At 45.4% G+C, this 14,791-nt stretch overlaps 1 protein-coding gene across 2 annotated transcripts in view; it reads right to left on the reverse strand.

The window, feature by feature from the left end:
- Positions 1-527: 527 nt before the first annotated feature.
- lamb1a (laminin, beta 1a) overlaps positions 528-14,791 on the reverse strand; it is a 40,207-nt gene continuing 25,943 nt past the window's right edge. For both annotated transcript variants that reach the window (XM_080762582.1, XM_080762583.1), the window contains 14 exons: positions 14,558-14,730; positions 12,596-12,820; positions 11,755-11,972; positions 11,211-11,307; positions 6,922-7,291; positions 6,160-6,344; positions 5,638-5,879; positions 4,809-5,015; positions 4,320-4,464; positions 3,457-3,664; positions 3,075-3,216; positions 2,508-2,684; positions 1,983-2,142; positions 528-1,765 (listed from right to left, as the gene is read on the reverse strand). In XM_080762582.1, the coding sequence (XP_080618708.1) occupies positions 1,626-1,765; positions 1,983-2,142; positions 2,508-2,684; positions 3,075-3,216; positions 3,457-3,664; positions 4,320-4,464; positions 4,809-5,015; positions 5,638-5,879; positions 6,160-6,344; positions 6,922-7,291; positions 11,211-11,307; positions 11,755-11,972; positions 12,596-12,820; positions 14,558-14,730 (2,689 nt within the window). In that variant the 3' untranslated portion in view covers positions 528-1,625. The remainder of the gene's footprint in view (positions 1,766-1,982; positions 2,143-2,507; positions 2,685-3,074; positions 3,217-3,456; positions 3,665-4,319; positions 4,465-4,808; positions 5,016-5,637; positions 5,880-6,159; positions 6,345-6,921; positions 7,292-11,210; positions 11,308-11,754; positions 11,973-12,595; positions 12,821-14,557; positions 14,731-14,791) is intronic.

Genomic DNA, 14,791 nt, shown 5'->3' on the forward strand with positions numbered 1-14,791 from the left:
TGCATGGACTTTATAAAGTGGACGGGGGGGGGGGTGATTGTTGGTTTCTGGGGAGGTGGTGGTAGGAGTGCGTCATGAGTTGCCTGTGGAAGGGGTTGATATAATCCTTGGCAATGACCTTGCAGGTGATAAAGTGTGGGCTGAGGCTAAATCATCTGTGGGCACACAGGGTCCTGAATCGCAGCCTTTACGCTCAGAAAGGTTGAAAATAGGCGTGTCTGAGCCTTTAAAGTGCATGATGAGTCCTAGGAAAGCGTGTGGTCAACAGGTGAAAGCTGATGCCAAAACCTTTTCAATACCTGTGCCTCTTAAATCCATTTTCAGGACTGACTTAGTTCAAGAACAAAGGTCGGATCCCTCTTTGAAGGCTTTTTTTGACTCTATGCCTGCTAACTAGCTAGACTTGCACCTCTCAGTTTTTTTGGATGTGCAGGAGTCCCTTTTTTGTGGAGAGAGAGAGAGAGGATAACAATTATGGCAGATTATTTATAAATATAAATAACAGAAGCTGTGTCACAAATTTTTCCATGGGCAAACTTTATTAAATATCAATTGAGTTTCAAGTTTGTTTGTGTTTGGTCTAATTGGCTGCACAAGATGGCATAGAAAAATACAAAAAGTAAAAAATGAGGTAAACAGCTTTGCAGTCTCATGGTTAATAAAACATAGGTTAAACCTTATACATTCACGCTTTCAGCCTTTTTAAAACTTTGGTTTAGAAGCTTGGAAAACAAAAACAAATGACACCAAAGGACATTCTTAGTTGAATGTGATGGGGTGGGGTTGGCTGTTATACTGTATACAACATTGAAATACATTTATAACAGCTTTTCTTTTAGAGATTAAATGGAATGTGTATGTTTTTTCACTTGTTTTTTCACTTATGTAGACCACACTTTTCTTACTTGAGAGCTACTTTCAAAATGACCAGCTCAACAAGATCTACCCACATGAAAATATTTTAAATATGTAGCCTACCTGAGGGTGCTTTAGAATTGTGGCAATTTATAATTCTACCAATGTTTGTGCACAGCAACACTGAAAACAAAATGTTGCATTGTGGATTTGAGGTGACAGGCGCAATTTGATGTCAATCAATCAAGTCGCCTTTAATTCAAGTGGCAGATGCCAAGAATGTCTTTTATATATTTAATTTAAATATTCTTTAGGGGCATGCCATGTGATCTACCTGCACAGCCGTTGTGATCTACTGGTAGATCGCTATCTACCTTTTGGGCACCCCTGATTGTAGACAGAGCACAGAGGCGATTGGTTGAAACTTCTCAAGTTCTCTGTAGCTTGTTTTCATGATAGATCTATGACTGGTTGGTTCAGCTCAGTAGGCTATATGTAATGAATGATAATTCATAATTAATATAATTAATAATCAGCCATGATCATTTTGGGTCTCTTTAAAATTTCCATGACCTTTTCCGAAGCGATAGATTGTCCAGGAGTTTATTGTCTGCAGTGGGAACTTTTGATTTGATGCAACAAATTATCTCTCTCTCTCTCTCTCTCTCTCTCTCTCTCTCTCTCTCTCTCTCTCTCTCCCATAGAGAGAATATCTGGCACAACAGTGTTCTAGAAGAGACAGGTTCTATATATGATAACACAACAGTATTCTAGAAGAGACAGGTGCTATATATGGTGACTTTCTGGCTGATTTCCTCCAGCAGTTCCTTCACGGCCTTCTCCAACTCCACGAGCTGGTTAGCCTTATCCAACATGGTCCTTTGGTTGTCCTCATAGGACTGCTCCAGATCTGAACCAAACAGAACAGAACACAGAGTGATTAGAATCAAATCAAATCAAACTTTATTTATTTATATAGCACATTTAAAACAACCGAAGCTGACCAAAGTACTGTACACCTACAAAGGTAGGTTGTTCCAGAGACTCCCATGCCTGTGAGGTAACGGGTCAGGATAATAACATGACCTCAGTGAGAAAGCGAGTGAGACGCGAGTACACTGTGTTACCTTTAAGCAGCTTTAGCTTGTCACTGGCCTGTAGGAGCAGATCCTTTGCCTCCTGCTGCAGGGCCGACGCCCTCTTCTTAGCATCAGCCAGGCCCCCTGCCTTCTGGGAGATCAAGTCTTCTGCTGCTGTGTATTTATCCAAGAGGCCTGTGTCCAGGTCCTGCGTATATTAATTCATACATGAGGAACTATTACAAAACAAAAATGTCCCATGTAGCACTTTAGCCTATTATAATGAATTGCATTTTTATAGCGCTTTTCCAAGTGCTCAAAGCGCTTTACAATGGTTCATTCATTCATACATTGGGAGCCGCCGACCCAGGGATCATTGGACGACCTGCTCTACCTCCTGAGCCACAGCCGCCCATAATCATAATCAGTCAATTATGATTGATTATGATAATGAAAATTGTTATTATTATGTACTGTACTTAAACTGTACTTCAATTTAGAATGACGAAGCCTGACAATGCCAAAGCAGGTATACGTGGAACCTTACAACAATGAACAAATAATGCCACAGACCTTTTTGATTTTCTCAGCCAGCTGGGTGATGTTTTGTGCGTCTTGTTGGGTTTGCTCCACACTCAGCGAGGTGTTCTGGGCGCTGTCTCTCATCAGCGACACATCCTGCTCGAGCCGTAGTAGCCTCTGAGTGGCGTTGTTCAACTTGAATTCAGAATCCGCCGTCTCAGACTCCACCTGTACACCACAGAGAGGTACAGGATAGTTAAAAGATCATACTGCCAGTTGGTCGGGCACGTCTATACTATTTTGGGGCGGCCATATAGCTGAGCGGTTAGAGGCCGTTTGGGAAATAGAAGGTGTCATTGAGCAAGACATGTAACCCAGCAGGGCGAAGCTTAAAGTGAATTCCCCCTCAGGACTTAATCTCTTTCCCTCCCATTGACAATGACTCTAATGTCCAATGATTCCAGACGCTTTTAAACGTTTAAAATTGACCTTTTTCTAGATGTAATACCGGTATTTGTTGCAAAGATTGTACCCCCTATTGTAGCACCTTGAGCTTCGCTTTCAATGTAAAGTTCAATATGAATAAGAAAATGTGCCTAGTGTACAGTATCCACTCACAGAGGAGAGCAGGTTGTTGGTGTCCTTGATGTCATCGGTGGCCTGTTGGATGGCCTCGCTGGCGCTCGCCTGGGCCTTGTGAGCCTCGTCCAACGCTTGCTTCACCAGCTCTGCCGTGTCCCTCACGTCGGTCGCCTCTTTGCTGTGGGAGAGACGCACACATTATTTATTTTATCATTATGTCATAAAAAGAATACCTAAAAATTACACTCGTGTGAAGTGAGGAACGCTCTTCAACTTCAAAGAACTTTATTATTATATATCAAATCATCACATCCGTGGTGCACGCACGCACGCACACGCACACGCACACGCACACACACACACACACAAACACACTCAAAAGAATTGCAGATCTTTGACCCTGTTGCTGATTGATTACCTGGCTTTGCGTGCCTGCTGCAGAAGGCTCTCTGCCCTCTGTATGTCGTCAGCGCTCTGGTTGAGTATGTTCTCCACGTGGCCCAGGTCTCCCACCCTCTCCCTGATCTCGTCCGTCAGGTTCTGCAGCTGGCCCGGCGTGGTGGGCATCTGCATGGCCAGAACCTCGTTGGCCACGGTCTCGATGCTCTCCAGGTCGGCCGCGTCCTCTAGAGGGCGCCACAGGACAAGATTCACAGTTCATCATTAGACCACTGGTTCCCAAACATCCAACATTTGTGGGTCAGCGGACCCTTTATATCTTCCTACATTTTGTATTTAATTATTATTCTTTCAAAACACGAAGAAAAGAAAACAGTCCCCAAAAAGAAAGTTCATGAATTAAAAACACTTCTCACTTTAAGAAGTAGTGAAAATAGCCGATCTACAAGCTTATAGATCTGCTATTTTCACTAGTTTACGCAAACGTCAAATTTCTCTTTTGGGTCACGGGCTAAAACATTTGAGAACCACTGCATTAGACTACTACGAGTACAGAGAGAGGGTCCTTGAGGTGATTTGAAGGGAGCTCAGTTCAAATGGGGAGACGATTTCTGAGTGTGTCTAAATTCTCATTATGTTCAGATGATGAGACACAATGAGAGAATCTATGAGAACAAGGTCTCTCTTTCAGGCTAGGTGTGGAGTTCCATATATCTACACAATAGAAATGTGGTAACAGCGACATAAAGTCATCAAATGTGGATGCACTTAAGTGACTAAGAGATATAGCTGATGTATAAGAGCTATTACAATACAATGACCAATAGAACCCACCTACACTACACAGGTAAATTAGACGGTAGAATAATAAACCAAACGTACGTGTGAGGAAGTCCCTGATCTGTTTGATGAGGTTGCGGAGCTCCTCGTTGCTCTGGTCGACGCGCTGCTTGGTCTGGTTGGTCTTCAGCAGCACCTCCTGGGCACTCAGCTTGGCCTCGTCAGCCTTCACCTTGGCCTCGGACACCTGTGCACACACAAAGCATGGTGGGGTTAGGGCGCGTTGTTATGGATCCCACCGCAGGTCTAGGAAAGCCCCGCTATGATCGGGGGCCAGTAGTCGCCGTGATTGACAGTTCCTAACCTCAGTAAAACTATGCTAACTATTTGAAAAACTGAGCAAACAAATGAACTAGCTTGCCTTGAACTGCAAAAATGAACAATATAAAATATAGAAATTGATGTTGACGCAGGGGCTGTTGTTTTCCTCATATTATGAATGAAACTAAAAACAACTTTCAGATAAAACAGAGAAAACAAATGGTTTGAAACACTGTGATGATGCGTCAGAGGTTGTGTTCACTTCCTCACCATCTTTGAGAGCTTCTCCACCTCCTCCATGGCAGAGACGATCTCCTGGTCAAAGTCCGTGGCCTTCTGCCACGCGGTGTGGGCCAGAGTGACCAGGCCGTCGCATCCCTCGCCGCCGCACTGCCTCTTCCCCTCAGAGTCCACGCAGCTCAGGCCTCCGCACGGAGAGTCAGAGCAGGCCTCCAGGCCCGCTGGACTGCCACACGTCTGTGAGAACAGAGAGTAGACTGAAGCGTTATACACTACATATACTTAAAGAGGTCACAAATATAATTACACATGTAATGGAAAAGGAGTCAGCTGAGGTGGTTCGGGCATCTGGTTAGGATGCCTCTCGGGCGCCTCCCTAGGGAGGCCCTCGACGCACGTCCCACTGGGAGGAGACCCCGGGGCAGACCAAGGCACAGTTGGAGGAAATACATTGACTCACTGGCCTTGGAACGTCTCGGAATCCCCCAGGAGGACGTCACTAATGTTGCTCTGGAGAGGGAAGTCTGGAGCTCTCTGGTGGAGCTGTTGCCCCCGCGACCCGAATACGGATAAGCGGTTGAAGATGGATGGATGGATGGATGCACTCAGTGGAGTGGTGCGGGTGTATTGTAATAACTGTCGTCACAATATCACAATAATACAATATCCAAAATCACAGACGATATCCAGTCTAATATCATATGGATATAATATTGATACTAGGGATGTCCCGAACGCAGTTTATTTTCTTTCTTTTTTTTGCTCCCGATCCGATTTCGATCATTTGAAAATGACGTGGGGGCGCCGATTTCCGATCACGCGATCGGATCGGGACAACCCTAATGTCTTAACTCCTCACCTTCTCACTGAGTTGGGACAGGTCCAGGGTCTCCAGCTCTCCGGCCAAATCGTCCAGCTTTTTGGCATGCTGCTTGTGTCTCCTGAGGAACTCTTCCTTGGTGCTGTTCATCTTGTCCTCTGTGGCTTGCCGCAGGGCGGCAGAGACCTCCACGGGGCTTCCGGGGTCGCTGGTGGAGGCGTTGGCGCGGGCCTCCGCGGCCTCGGACTGACGGTAGTATTTGGTCACGCTGTGTGCTGCTCCTGGGAACAGACCAAAAGCACACGCAGACATGATTTATAAAAACCTTATATTCTGATATACTGTAATTTACAAGTACATTTCAATCAATGACTCTCTCTCTCTGCCGTATGTCTGAATGAAAACAAAACTCCTAGTTAATGATAGAAATGTAACAAATGACCTGTAACAATTACGAAATGTACTGTGATGCCCAACCTGACCCACCTGTGTACCGAAAAATCTAAATAAAAAAAAGAAAACAAAACAAAACTCCTGGTTTGTATTGAGTGTCTTCCTTACCCCTGATATCAGAGTTCTTGATAAACTCCACTTGGTCCAGCAACTCTTTGACGGTACGCTCCAGCTTCTGTGCATCTTCTCTCAGAGCGTCCAGTTTGGTGTCCGTGCCGTTGTCCTCTTCGGTGATCTGGGACAACGTCTCCTCTGTCTGGTTCAACTTGTTACTCATCTCAGACATCAGGTCACTGTGAAGCAATGAGATATACTTGAAATAAACAATAACAAAGCACATCACTGACCCTCTCTCCTTTAGCCAGTCTTATACAGTATAATCTATTCGCTGAAAGTTGCAATGAATGTTCCAGATGCAGAGCAGCCAAATAACAGCCACATGGCAAATGGTGTGTTGTGTTGTATGATGATGGGGTTGTGTGACGAAAATGGATGATCTCTATAAGATCGCATCATGACACATTGGCCCCTTTTCCACCAGAATAATTTTGGTTCTAGAACCCGTTCTGTTCTAGATTCTTGGAACCGTGGGTGCTTTCACGGAAACAGAACCATTTTGTGGTTCCAGTTCCAAACCAAATTTTAGGGTTCTGAACCAATTCATTTTCAGTGGAAACGCCCTGAAACGGTTCAACCCCGGTGGAAAAGGGGCCACAGTGAGCTTGTAGATTGGTTATTCTTTTTAACATTTTCAGATGTTTTTGAAAAGGTTTGCGAAATTGCACCTATATGCCCCAAAAAAAAAGGAATGGCAGGCTGAATGTTGTTAAAACTTTTACAACATTATTTCCCACCAGGAGGTTGACTCACGTTGCCTGTTCCAGCAGCTCCTGGATCTCAGACAGTGGCTGAGTGGCCGGGTTCTGGGCCAGGATGGTTCGGACCTCCCCGGCGCTCCTCTCCATGTTCTCGATAGTCTGCTTGTAGGGGCCGGTGAGGCCGCTGGCCTTGATGGCGTTCACCTTGTTGACCAGCCGGTGGGTCTGGTTGGCCAGCTGACCCACGATCACGTCCCAGTCGGCGAAGCACTGGTGGCAGCGTTGGCAGTCGGGGAACGTGCCGGAGTAGCCGCGGGCGCAGACGTCGCACCGGGGCCCCGAAACGCCCTCCACGCACACACAGTGGCCGCTGGCTTTGTCACACTGCTGCTCGGCGATGCCCCGGTAGTCACAGTCGCACGCTGGAAGGCAAACATTGTAAAAAAAGAGGGGTTTTATAATTCAAAGTGAGGCGGTGGTTAGATGAAGGAAATGACATTGTAAACGCACTTAAGACTTTGTAAACGGGGTCACAACGGAATGTGACCGGAGACAGGCTTAAATGGCTTAATAGATTCTGGGACATTCTGGGAAGAAACCTTTTTTATGACTTTATTACACTGCACTCTTGCAGACTGCACAATTTGCATAGTGTCTGTCCGAATAATGTCACATTTTATTATTTCCCTGTTCCCCAATGACAGAAAAGTCAAAATGGCACTTTTTTAAAGTCTCTGCAGTGAAGTCTACGGATGGACACCTTTATTTATACTCTTGCACTGAAAATAGCCAATCTGCCATGTGACACTTTGTGAGCTTGTAGATCAGCAACATCTGGCTCAAGAAAATTACACCAGCACGTATTACTGGTTTACCTTTTTACCCAAGCCCACAGAGTCAAAAATCACCAGTAAAAAACTAAAAACACACAAAAAAGTATTTGTTTCCAGAAAAGTTGGTTTTGTAATCAACCACTTCTAGGTGGAAATTTTAAGTTACAGCTTGCCATGTCACACACACACACACACACACACACACACACACACACACACACAACCTCCATGACCCCGCTGGGGGTCTGCAGGCTTCAGTGATTGGGTGGGATGGGGAGAGGAGGAATGGGATGAAAGAGGATGTTTGTTCAGTTCAAAGGCAGTGTGTGGAGTGTGTCAAACAAAAGACTCCGTGGTCTTAACAAACACAACTCTGAGGAGCATCGGTGACAAGTGTCCATGACATGTCATGTTTGCAGTTGCACATACACACAAGACCTCCTCACAGGCACAGACAAAGGACAATAGGATATCTTAAATCCATTCCTCATTTGAGGAATCTACTACAGCCATCTAATAAATATAATATCACTGTATAGTACTTGGTTTACTAAAAGGTATAGAAATATTAAATAAATAACAAACAGTCAGCTAAATTCAGATACTAAAACTTTTTCTGGCAAAATGTCCCTCCTTCTATAACTAAAGAGAAGAGAGGCTCAACTCCTTAGACTTAGAGCAGGCATCAAGCGCAAATATGCAGTGAATTTGACCTCCAGGAACCTGCGCTAATGTCCCCCCGAGGGGTGTTCGCTTCGCTCATCATCGCTTATCATGCCGTCAGGCCCCTTCCTCGGCACACAAAGGCCCCCACAGCTCCGCCACTTCACCTGAATGTCCCCCTTTCACACACAACAACCCCCCCCCCAATTTGACAGATTAAAGCACAGGCTGTGTTTGCACCGTGGAAGAGCTTTTGACACACAGAATGACCACAGAGGCCAGGTGCAAAGGTGGGAGGGGGAAGCTGTGTTTATCCCTCCCTCCCCCCCTCTCTCTCTCTCTCTCTGCTTGACAACCCAGCTAATGCCCCTGAGAGCAGACTAAACATTTGTGGCAAGGCAAATGTTACTGAGGTCAAGCAGTATAATGAATGACAGGTTGCCAGGTTTGATGGAAGTGTAATAAAAATATGAATGAATGAATGAATTAACGAATTAATTAACTAATTAATGGTTTATTTCGATCTATTCAGTTAGACAATTACAAAAAAAAATGTCTTTCTTTAAACACGATCGAAAAGGAATAGGCAGAAGCTTATAGCTTATTTATGACTTTATGAAAGACTGAATTAATGACCTTTAGTTCCATGTCTTATCTTACGACCTAGCCCTTTTATTTATAAGACACCAAAAACGCTGTTATGAAGCATCATACTCATTCATCAAAAATACTATACTGTATATAATATAAGTGTTCCTAGAAATATCGGTTTGCCTTGCCAAACCGAAATTACTTCACTGACTTTGGCTTTTAAATGTTTATTATGTCATGCCTAGTTGCTTAACAAACAGAATAGGAAGGGACTTTGAACTAGGATAGGGAGGTTTGCTGCTATGCTGTTTGAACATCTCGGGAGTGGAAGTATAGAATAAAAAATGACAAGGAGACCTTCCGCCTTTTCCGCTTGGCGAACCATCTGGTCTGCATTACAGCAGATAAGTATAAAGGGGAGGAAGAATTTCAGTCTCTCCGCAACATCTATCTCCCATCTGGCTTCTATTGGACTGTCTGTGAGGTGGGAGGGGAGGGGGAGTGGTGTACAGCTGACGCAACCGTTTACCAAAGCTCCAAGACATGCAACGCTGCTAATGGTCTGGAACTGACCACTGATAGTCCACAGGCAACCGCCATGGTGACCTCAAGACGCCACAGTTGTTTTTTTTTAGGTCAGTGCAGTTTTGAAGTAAAAAATATGCTTTGACTGCAAAGAAAGAAATTCAAATGCACATAAAGACACATTTGTGGCTGTTTGAGCAGAGAAACATTATAGTGCAGTGTCTTGTAACGTCTAGTAGAGTCATGTAAAAGCACATTCCACAATGCATTTCTGAGGTTTTTAAAATGGTGATTTAAATTGTGGTATATCATTAATATAATTGTAGGAGAAAACAATATCCACAAAGTTTCCCAGCATTGGAAAACATTGGAATCAGCAATACGTTAGTAAAAATGAAACCAACATCAGGTCCTCCTCCATGGAGGTTTCTAGTGCCATTTGCTTGGCCGTTCCACAGCCACTAATTCAGAGTCGGGGGTCACCGCAGGTTGAGAGGAGGGAGGAAACTCGATATTGGGGGAGCAGTCGGGAGACTTCCTGCCTCGTCCTGCCATTCCAAACAAACAGTCACGACTCCTGTCAACACGGGCCCCTCTGTTCTGTCCTCCTCCTCCAGAAAACACAAACCCTTTCGTCTTACAACACTCCCCCTAGCTGCTACGGGCCGGCAAACTAAACCAAAAGTCTGGGAAACGCTCACCCTGGAATCTAATGTTTGTTACCGAACAGTTGGATAGATGCAACACCGAAGGCTTGACCATATGGGCGACGAGATGAAATGGTGTGAGAAAGTCTCATGCCCTTTGGAATGGAGCATTAGTACAAAAGTACATTTCCAGTTGCTATATCACAAGACACTAATATGCACTCTTTTTTTTTTAGACAATTTGTAATCACAATATATAAATGTATGCAGCTGAAAACTATTTCACACAAACAAATCCACTGAAGCTGGCCTCTTCGAGGTAACAAACCCATTCAATCAGTCTATAGCCACGTTTGTACTCATGTGCTTATTTCAGTAGCTGAATGTGGCCTTTGAGATAAATCAGCGAACCGCTGCTCCACTCAGCCAGCCTTCAGATAGCCTTGAGAAAAGAACAGAGGGTCCTTCTTTTTTTCTTTTTTCTTTTTTTTTACAGCAGGCACTATGCTGGACACCCGTCTCTCATGTATAGGAAACCCTGCTATAGGAACAAAGGTGCATTGTGGGGGACAGCGTGATATTGGAAGGCTCAGACAGATCCCCTGCCTGGTCGTCGCGGCAACGTAGCCAGCGGGTGAAAGGAGCACATCTGGCCTCAATATCGCGACGAGCTGCAGACGACTGTTAAGATGCTGGGAGTTTCGTCCTCCACAGCTTTAGAAGCTGCCAGGCACTTTCCCACGATAGACACTGAGGGGGGGGGGGGGGGGGGGACCAACCAACTACTGCTGATAGGAAAGGTATCTAGCGTGGGCTGAAATGTTATCTGTTAAACCATATACAGTACATCCCTAGATTCTGGTGGCATGGCTACAAGCGCACATGTCAACAAGTTGTGAGCTTGTTGTAGACTGGCTATCTTCAATGATAAGATTTGGTGCAGAGGGGGAAAAAAGGAGCAAACCAATACTGGGAGACGCCAGTCAACTAAGTACAGAATATAGGGTTTGAGATCCTGCAACACAGACAGAGAAATGGACAAACACACACGCGCACTCAACGCACACACAGGCATGACATACCGTTGCATTTGACCTCGGGCTCTCCCCAGAACAGCTCTCTGCACTCCCTGCAGGTTCGACCTCCAAATCCTGGCATACAGGAACATTGACCGCTTATCTGGAGAGCAGAAAATAAAAAAACAATTATTTAAAATTCTGTTAGTAGTAGTACTCGAGTCCTTGACTCGTCTCGAGTCCTCGACTCGTCTCCAGTACGGTCTCGAGTCCACATTTTCATTTACTCGGTCTCGTCTCGGCCTCGCACATATAATTTTACTTGGACTTGACTCGGTCTCGGACCAAGGGACTCGGGACTCTTCCCCCGATGGGAGTCCACTCGAGTCACTACAATGCAATATGGAATCATTTTATTATACCCATATTACGAGGAGCCCATATAATTAACATTATAAGAGAGCTGTCTGGTGCTTATAGACAGCTCTCAGTCTCGATTCGGACTCGACCCCCTCCTCCCACACTCTGTCTTGACTCGGACTCGCCCGACCACGGACTTGGTCTTGACTTGGACCCGCTTTAGGTGGACTCGACTACCAACAAGTCTCACCTCGTTACAGGACGTCCCAAAGGAGTGTGTGGGGTCACAGCCGCAGGCGTCGCAGCCCCTCTGGCTGGGTAGGTTCCAGTGGTCGGGGGCACACAGGTCACAGTACTGGCCGACCACGTTGGGAAGACACTGGCACTGCCCGCTGCTGCGCTCACAGTGGCACTCGCCCGCCGACGGGCAGGTGGCCGGGTTGGTGCCCAGGTGGTTGCACACGCATCCTATAAGTGGGCAGAATATATACATTACAATGCAGGCAGGAATGGAATATTTTTGTGTTTTATTTGTGAATACTTCTAAGTATAGTGCTGCACGATTCTTGAATCTTGAATCTTGATTTTTTTTCCTCCACAAGAATTGAGATTACAATTTCCATGTAAATATTCATTGTCCTTTTAGTCTGTAGTTGCTGAACATTATTACATTCAACATGTGGCACCTGAAGCCATAACTACTGTGGCTTTAAACAGACAACATCAAAGTGCTCAACTTAACACCTCTCTAAAAGTCTCTCTCTTGTAGCAAAAACGTGAGAGTAACTAAGATTTATTGGACAGCCACCTAGTGTAGCACGATTCCTGCTCAAATTTAGAAATTAGATCGGTATCGGAATCTAGATCTCGATTATTATTATTTTCTATTAATTGTGCAGCACTACTAGTAAGTGTTTCATTACAATGTGATGTGTGTGCATTGTGAGAAACATTTCCATTTCTCATACAGCATCACTATTTATATCGTCACACACCTTGCGGCAGTGGAGGTGGCTTTGCACTCCACAAATAAGCCATAATGGCCTTGGCATTGTCTGCATGCATACTTCAACAACAACCGAATAACTCACGTCTGCAGTTCTGCACCAGAGCGTCTCCGTAGTACCCCAGCTGGCAGCTCTGACAGGCGTGTCCCTCCGTGTAGTACAGGCAGTTGAGGCACTCCCCCGTGTGGGCGTGGCAGGAGCCCGGGTCCAGCATGTCGATGTTGTTGTTGCACTGGCAAGGCTGGCACTGCCCGCCGATCTCATTGGGGTTGCCGTGGTAACCCGGGGAGCACTCGTCACACCTCGCGCCTGCGGAAAGAGAATCGAAGAAAGAGTGAAGAGGATAGATAGGTTTCGTTTAACATATTGTATGACACAAAGGTTTAAATTTTCACAAGGCAATTGCCAGACATGTTTTATGGGAGGGTAATTCACATATTGCCCTGCTACTGCCTTAAAATGGGTCCCTGCATTCTAAAACGTGTGACCACAGTTTTCTGTGGAATCCAGAGATTCAATCGGTTTATAGTGACAACTCATGAATCAATGATGATCCAATGTGTGTGTGTGTGTGTGTGTGTGTGTGTGTGTGTGTGTGTGTGTGTGTGTGTGTGTGTGTGAGTTGTTTTATTGGCCTTGTTGAGACTGGCACACCCTGTAGGTCAGTCACAGGCCCCAAAACACATGATGAATAGGCATAACATCATGCACTCCCAACACATAAACACAGACTCTGGGAGGAGCTCTAAATGTTTAGGGTGCTACGTATGTGGAATAAATGTCGCCATTTCACAAAGAAGCTTTGAATTTCCTGATAAGAGTCATTCCATGGTACCAATCTGGTACCAGGGAATTTATTAATTCAGAAAAGACTTTTAACCAATTTAGACCTGAGGCCGATTCTAAAAATGCCGATTCTAAAAGTTTTCTGAAAACCTTCAAATTCTCATTCAAAAATTAAAGATATGGTGTATAGCAACAACTAATGAGATACAGAGGTAGCTCCCGGATTACAAGGTATAACAACGTATAGACTTGACGTGAGAAACAAGAGAGAAAGTGCATTCATTAATTCCTTTCACACGTCCAACGTGTCACTCTGCACACACAATATTACACCTCAGCCCCTATACCTACTCTTTCAGTGGAAAACAAAGAACAAAGGTGAAAGCATAGCCATTATGCAGTTCAAACACCGCAAAGACACTCTCTCATCCAGAGCGGGATCAAGTCTCACCCTCCTAAACCCACGCAGTAAAATTAACGACTACCTCCACGTTTCCTGGCATAATAACACATCTCATCAGATGGCAGCCTTATATCTCACATTCCACAGTCAACCCTCTGGTGTGTTTACATCACAGGAAAGGAAAACCACAAAGCCTCCGTCAGAAACCAACCTCACACACACTCCATATATCCGTTTTCCAGAGGAATAAACAAGTTACAGCGTGGCTAAAAAGTGCTGCCAGATATGTAATCACAGCCCGTGGTGTGGATGTTCAGAGGGGTTCTGTTGGGTGAACGTGGTTAGTAGCAGCTGTTTGATGCCACCATGCTTTCCTTCCTTCCAGCCTTACCTTAACCCTCAACAACCAGGCCCCCCTCTACCTCTCTGAACTCATCAACCGCCATGTCCCCACCCACTCCCTCAGGTCAAGCACTGCCAACCAACTGGAACCCCACAGATCCAACAAACGGACATGGTGGGGAGACAGGGCCTTCGCAGTGGCTGCCCCTTCTCTCTGGAACTCACTCCCAACTCACATCAGAGCTGCCCCCCACCTTCGAAATGTTCAAAAGCACACTCAAAACCCACCTTTTCAAACTGGCTTTCCCTACATAACCCCCCCCCACACACACACACACACACACACACACACACACACACCCTTCTTGTTTGTCCCTCTTTTGATTTTGATTTCTAGTTTTTAACCTTTTTAAATAGTTTTCTAATAAATATGTCTGTACTTCTTTCTGTAAAGCGACTTTGGGTACCCAGAAAAGCGCTATATAAATCGTATATATTATTATTATTATTATTACCTCTGTAGCCGGCGTTGCAGACGCAGAACACCTGGTCCTGGTACTCCCCCAGGCCGCCGCGGTAACAACCGCCGGAGAACTGCCGTCCGCTGCCGGGGCCGTCGGGACACATGCACGGGCGGCAGTGGTCCCCGGACCCCAGGACGGGGTCGCCGTAGTAACCGTCCAGGCACCTGGGAGGATGACAAGAGGATTTGGTTTGCATTGAGTCATCATGATGCATGATGGGAGTTA

This window comes from Protomyctophum bolini, assembly GCF_963924005.1.
Source record: "Protomyctophum bolini genome assembly, chromosome: 4".
Classification (NCBI taxonomy): Eukaryota; Metazoa; Chordata; class Actinopteri; order Myctophiformes; family Myctophidae; genus Protomyctophum; species Protomyctophum bolini.